The sequence below is a fragment of the Cryptomeria japonica genome, chromosome 6 (assembly GCF_030272615.1).
Source record: "Cryptomeria japonica chromosome 6, Sugi_1.0, whole genome shotgun sequence".
Classification (NCBI taxonomy): Eukaryota; Viridiplantae; Streptophyta; class Pinopsida; order Cupressales; family Cupressaceae; genus Cryptomeria; species Cryptomeria japonica.
This window is the reverse complement of record NC_081410.1, coordinates 511,400,907-511,407,890: the sequence shown is the minus strand read 5'-3', so window position 1 is coordinate 511,407,890 and position 6,984 is coordinate 511,400,907. Positions and strand designations below refer to the sequence as shown.

At 34.6% G+C, this 6,984-nt stretch overlaps 1 protein-coding gene across 5 annotated transcripts in view; it reads right to left on the bottom strand.

Annotated features, from left to right (window-relative positions):
- Positions 1-296: 296 nt before the first annotated feature.
- Positions 297-6,984, bottom strand: part of LOC131052754 (HIPL1 protein) — a 50,889-nt gene continuing 44,201 nt past the window's right edge. The window contains exons 5-7 of one of the 5 annotated variants that reach the window (XM_057987350.2): positions 2,948-3,126; positions 1,206-1,447; positions 297-839 (exon numbers count right to left, since the gene is read on the bottom strand). In XM_057987350.2, the coding sequence (XP_057843333.2) occupies positions 428-839; positions 1,206-1,447; positions 2,948-3,126 (833 nt within the window). In that variant the 3' untranslated portion in view covers positions 297-427. The remainder of the gene's footprint in view (positions 840-1,205; positions 1,448-2,947; positions 3,127-6,984) is intronic. The other 4 variants (XM_057987349.2, XM_057987351.2, XM_057987348.2 and 1 more) reach the window with 4 other exon arrangements.

Below are 6,984 nucleotides of genomic sequence, written 5' to 3'. Positions count from 1 at the left end.
GTAATCTGTAAAATATTTAACATTGCATTGATCAAAACCATAAGCTACAGCGCGCCTAACAGGCTTAGCGATGAAACTGCCAATAATATGGATATGGAAGACAATAAACATGCTAATTAGCAATCTGTTGGAATTGCAACCTTGGTGCGTTGTCTAGCAGTTAAGGCGGATTGATTGCTGAACCAAAGCAGGATCCACATTTCAAATATGTTCGTGAAAAAAAAAACGCTAGAAAAGCCAAGTTGAAGTTGCAAAGTGAGCAATTCAAACAACAACAAAACATTATGCGTTGAGATGCTACAACCCTTCACTTAACTAAAATGTTTCCCACCCTGAAATAATTCAAACGCTGGTACTTTGAATCATTTTATTAAAAAATGAACTCAAGTTTACATTTATTTATGATTAGAAGAATGCTTCCAGTGTTCTAATTTAGAATTATGAATATGACAATAAAGGCTGAAAGCCAAATACTTATGCTCCTTGCCATGGCAGCAGATGACTTAGAAGGAGATTCTACCTGACTTGGGGATGGACTTGGAACATTCGAGGGTCCAGTAGAAAGGCTCGGTTTCGTGCATACATAATTACAATCACTGGGATGTACCACTCTGTACACCCCATTGCTGGCTAGCAAATACACATCCTTCCTGGTGTCCTCCCCAAATGAAAATATATAGTTCAAAGTGGGATATTTAGTTTGGGCTGCATACAAACATGGAATTGGGGATTTAGCAGAGCAGTTGAAATTTACTGCTGTGCTACTAAAGTTGCCACTGCCAATGGGATTTTCTATACCAGCCCACATATTTGCAGCATACAGATCAGCATACAAATACCTGCAATTTCAAAAAACTCGAAGATGAATAAATGGATTTATGATTAACATTTAAAAAAGTGTATCCACCAAAGGAAAGGACACTAATATCCACAATGGAAGAATTAATTATCGCCAACCCCTATAAGTTGTCTTCATCAGAATAACATTATAAGGTGTTAGTTTTCTGGTCCTTTTGGCATGACAATTTTTAGCTCCATAAATTCAAGCGAGAGACTTTACCTTCACCCATCATCAGAGAGAAAATTGATCTGTTGAATCAACTACCAGGAGTATATATGTTGCTTAAGATGTGAAAATTAAGAAAAAATATATTGTGTTATCTTTTTCAAGTATACCAGTAGTAAAATGCTATGTAGTTACATACCTTCCATATAAGCATGGATCTTGGTTGGATCTAGAAAGATAGCCACCAGTTATAGAGGCAGATCCTTCCTGCTGATTGACACTATTGCGAGTATAACTCATTACCGGAAAAATAGGTTGTATAGAATTTGCACTCGTGTTTCCTCCTGGGGATGAAAGAGGAGTGTAGAGATTTAATCCTTCATAGACACGCCAACCATAGTTGCCACCTTTTGTTATCAAATCCACCTCCTCATAGACTTCCTGCAAATTAGTGTCATACAATGTTAGAATTAAAGACATTAAGGTCCTAAGATTTCCCTGTTTTACCAACATCCATTCACTCATCTTAAATGAGATATAAATTCATCCAAAAAATATGCATCAACTAGGCCAATCTAAATTATCATTTAACTTTTATGAATATTTTTGAATATTTTCAATACAGTTTCTTTAAAATTATCTTGTTGAGCCCTTCGACAAGGTCATTGCACATCCCCTAAAGCTTACTAGATAAGACTCAACTTATCCTATGACCCCTCTCTTTGCAGTAATTTTTTAATAAATAAGTTCTGAATGGCAAAAGATGATCAAGCAAATAGTGTTTTGGCAATCACACTGTAAATATAGCAGGTTGTGTTTCTCCATACATGTCCAGGAAACTCTCCAGGGTGTGAGGATACATTCCTATTCCCAAAAACCTTATTAGGTTATGAAAATCTTTCCCATAACATTCCCCAGAATTTGAATTGTGGATAACAACTAGCTGACAGGTCTACTTCCTGGCTTCATTTTTCTTTTCCCCTAAATAAACAATAAACCAAGTTTTCTCCATGCTTCCCTATTTACCCACTTCCTAAAGATGTATGCAAATTTCCAGCCTGAAATGTATATCTATGTGTTCTCATTTCATGGGTTTTCTTGTGTCCAATTTTTGGTTCGAGTTTTCAGTTATATCCCCTTCTTATAGTAAGCCTACACAATTAGTTTGTTCTTCTGTTCATTGACAAACCCATATGAAATAAGAACCAAAAACATTATGGCCCTTCAATTTTGTATGATTCAGATATGCTTCTATGACAAGTGAAGCAATGGTAGCTTCCTGAGACAGGATCTTGAAATTTCTTTTAACAGAGTTTACAGACATTTGAAAACTTCATCTGAAAATTAAGTTTATGTAACCTTTGAGGGTATTGTCTGCATTTATGGCATCAATATTTTCTTCAATCAAGACATTTAGCAATATTCTAGAACCATCATGATGCTCTCGTATCTGTCTCTTGCCAATTACCCAATTAATGATTTACCATGATGTTGTTCATGCTATTTTCATTCACCTGGTATGAATAATTCAATTTTGCATTCTGAAGCCAGCTACTTATATTTTTCCATGCCATAGAACTAGCTTTTTATGCATTATTTACATGAATTTCTCCATTAGCTAACAGTTAAGTGGTTACATTTAATTTTTTCCACAGGAAATATTGCAGACCTTGAGTTGAGATGGCTAGCATGATATTCAATTTATAATCTCTGATTGAGAACATTATTAACTGCCAATGTTGTCTTAAAAGTCATTTATTAAATATTTTAAATCAACAAACAGATTCTTTACGATAACAAAAGCTATCAAATAAACATTTTAAGAGAATTTCCACTATAGATTGTTTTCAGAAGACTCCTATAAATTCCCTGAATACGAATTATTAAACACAAAGGTGCAAATCATAAAGACCATGGAAAGAAAAGATAAGTTTACAGTACCTGACCAACGTCTGCACAAAAAAAATAAGTTGGATTCAATGAATCAAAGCTGCAACGCCAAGGATTTCTCAAACCTAAGGCCCAAATCTCTGGTTGCCAGTTATTATCTTGAACATATGGGTTATCAGAAGGGATAGAATAATTCCCCCAAAGGTTAGCTGCATCGATTTTTTCTGCACCTTTAAGTTCAAAGAATCAAAAACAAAGTAGAAGAAATTTGGTACACCCATTCGTTAGACTTTAATAGAAATATGTTCACTCAAACATTCTGTGTGGAAATCAAGCTCTCTTTTACTATCAATATCATTTTTAATTTCATAGCCTTGAGCAGGTAAAAGTGTCAAAAGTTCCAATTAATGATACCCTTTACAAATTTCACGATTTTCCAATTTCTAAGCAATAATTTTTTTTATTTTCTTATTTATTATTTACCTTATTTTATATTAACCCTTTAATAGATTAATTCATAATAGCTTTAAATCATGAAGTAATATATAATAATATTTATATTTTAAACTAGCATAGATTTCTTAAATGCATCTAAAAAAACCAGGATAAAGAAGTATAGGCACCTCAATAATGATATATGTCCATGTCCTTTAGATAGATGTGTTTGAGATATCTTAGTATAGAAACTGTTTACAAGGTGAAGGCACCAAGAGTCCTCATATGTGGCGAAGTCCATAGTGAGAGTGGTAAAATATGCATTTAAAGTAATAAAGAAGACTGATAATTTCATCTTTGTACATGGCCACTCAGCTAGCCAAGTTCATTGTAACACAAATGAATCAGCATTCAAATTTTGAATGTTTCCTTAACAAACTAGAAGAAACCAAAAGCTGTTACAGGATACTCGTTAAATAGTTTCCAAATATGATTTATAGATTAAAGTATTTGTGGGTTCTCTTCCTAGTTGAATGGGATAGCATAAGATCCTATCCATTTGTAAAGATCCACTCAACAGGACTGCCCATTAGGTCCCTATCTCTACCTACAGAGGAACTGATCTCTGAATGTCCACTTTGCAGATGATTCGGCGTTAACTCCTGAACTTACTCAACGATCTATGTAGGAGAAACTCATTTGTCTGGAAATTTCTTCTGATGCTGCAGGGGCAGCAAGTAAGGAAAAAACAGAAATTCAAGTTCAATAAAATGAGGGTGCTCATTGAAGTTTGAAAAATCATCCACTATTTGGGTATCTCCTCTTAGAATTCAAGTTCTCATGATGGATCATCATTTACTATCTGATCAATTGGAACATTTATTATCTGCAACTGTCTTTCAAGCACAAAGTTTTTGAATTTTTAGTGATTCTCCAAGGATTAGCTGTTAAACCAAGGCAGGTCAAGATGAGCATTACAGACTCTTCTTGCATTAAATGTAGGAGAAAGGAGACAGTCACATTTTTTGGAGGTGATTTGTGGATAGTTCATTTCGGGCAAGGCTTCAAGTTGAAACTAATTTCCTTCTTACCATTCCTTTGTCTTGGTAAGGATATTTTGTTAAGAATTTTTTGGATGATTAATTGCAGCACAAAAAAGTATTTACTATACCATTCTTTTGGCTTCTATAAGGAGCTTCTAGAAAGCATGTTCCAAATCTACCTTTTAGGACGATTCTTCTCTGCTCACAATAGAGAAATTGACTTTTCAAGGAAGAGTTATCTCTGATAGCTAAATCTAATTTGTAATGGTTCCATAAAGATGTTGACTCTTTGCCACTCAGGGCAGAAGTCCAAGTGCTTTCTCTCCTTACTTTTGTAGGTAGAGATGTTCGTCAACTCTTTTGCTCTATTGATGAAAGCTTTGTGTTCATTTTCATAATAAAAGATGAATGGGCTCTCCATATCGAACCAAGCATGCGAAGCCATTATTAAGCATTAAAGTGCAGGACCTGATTACTGACGTAACTAGAGTAGATGGAATCCGAGCCAAACATGCCTCCTACTCCAGTTGACTATGAGTCACTGTTTTGCCTGAAACAGGAACTATAGTTGGGCAAGATGCTGAATACGTGGATGATTCAAAGGGAACTAAATCCATTAAGTGATCTTTTCTTTTATGCTGGTTTTTCCCATTCAACCCACATAACTTTGATGGGTTCTTAATGATGATCTCCTTGCATGAAGCTTATGCTATTAACTTAGATCTGTGTTGATCTTCAGCTATCTTTTGATAGTTCAGTTCTTTTGCATGGGCCCATTATTTGGTTTGAGCTGACTCTAGTATCATGGGTTACCTTCTAGTTTATGTGTTTGTGAGCTTGTAACCTCAATAAATATAGAATATTGAATCAAGCTATCTGCATAGTGATCATCAACACGACTATCTAAAACTTGAGGCTTCCTCTATTTTGGTTGTTGGGTTGATTCTAAATTGTAATGTGCCCTTCCTCAGCACTTTAGTTTGGTGGACCATTAGCCTATTTAGTGGGTTCCGGTAGGCTAATAAGTAAGGTAAGGGAACTCATGATGACAATTTGATTCAGTAGTGACAGGTGTTTCTTTGAGCTCAGGAGGTTGAGATGTGCACAACGCCTTTTTTTGGAGTGGATTTGGATGTTTTGCCCATACTATTTTTATTAAGTCAATTTTGGGCACCAACTATGACAATTGTCAGTATTTCTATTTTTAGAATGCTCAGTGGATGCAATTAATGATCATATCTCGACATTTGATATAGTCCAGTGCTTTTAAATTAAATAACAATAAGTTATTAAATTATAAAGTTAAATTAAATATTTAACTTTATTGTTATTTTAATATATTTTATAAAGGACAATATGGGCGCCCAAAAAGTGTAAAATATTTTGAAAGGGTTTTTTCTGGAATGGGCACCACTTTGGAGACATAAGGAGATTTAAAATTAAATTTAAAAGCAAATTCCTGAGGGGGTGTAGCTTTTTGGGAGACTCTAAAAGCAATTTTTTGGAGCTCATTTGTGATGCTTGGTTTTGATATTTTGAAGATTACACTTGCTGGTAGAACTTGTTGATCCTGTGGCTTTGTGAAGACAGAAATCCTTGCAAGGAGCATCTAATACGTTGATGAAAGATCCAATCTGGAAGATTACATGGTGATTTCATCCAGGAATCACAATTGGACTTCAGTGTAGATTGATTTCTTCAAATTGACTCATAGAGAGCTCAGGCAGATTGAAGGAAGGATTGTTTGAGCAGATTTAAGTGAGTTTGCAGCAGATTTGAGGAGAGATTGCATCTTCATTGCTGGTTGTACCTTCACCCTTTCTGGCCGTACTCTCCTTGGGTGGCATGAGACTTCTAGCCTAGCACTGGGGTTTTGGGGAATTTTGGCAGCCCTATTTGTGGTGCCTAGGGTTCCTTTGTATTGTTGTTCATTGTTGTATTATCTGAAGCTGATATTTCATTGTATTGGACTACTTTATTGGGCTCCAGCCTACTGGGTATTCACAGTATTTCTCTCTTTGGCATTTACAGCAAATGGGTATGTTTGTGATTGTATTGTAATGAAATTTAAACATCTGGGAATCTCTAGTTTTACTATTGTACTGTACTTTCAGATTATAGCTGATTGTAAGCATTTGGAATATTGTATTTGCAAAGTATTTCCTTGTTATTTTGCTGCAATAAATCTATATAACTGCAATACTTCTCTGCATTTCTATACTCTTCTATCAAACACATCAAATAGAAAACAAAAAACAAAAATAAACAAGGGTGCATGTTACATAAATGTTTTAAAGAATTATTTTTTTATAGAATTTTCTCTTGCCAGCTGTATTGAGGCTAAAATTGATAAAAGAACTTAGTCTGTGCATAGAATTTATTAATTTAGGCATGTGAACGATGGCTCTATGCTCAAGTGATTTTCAAAGAGAAAACCTTCTGGTAGAAATAATCAAGACTCAAAACCTCGACAATTGAGATAAATGTGGAAATATCTCTTTATTCTTGTGTTTGATCTATATATTTGTAGGTATGAATGAAATGTGTTTTGTTTTCTATGACAAATGATACAGTAAACCACAAGAATAAATTGCTTGAGCTATGTGATTA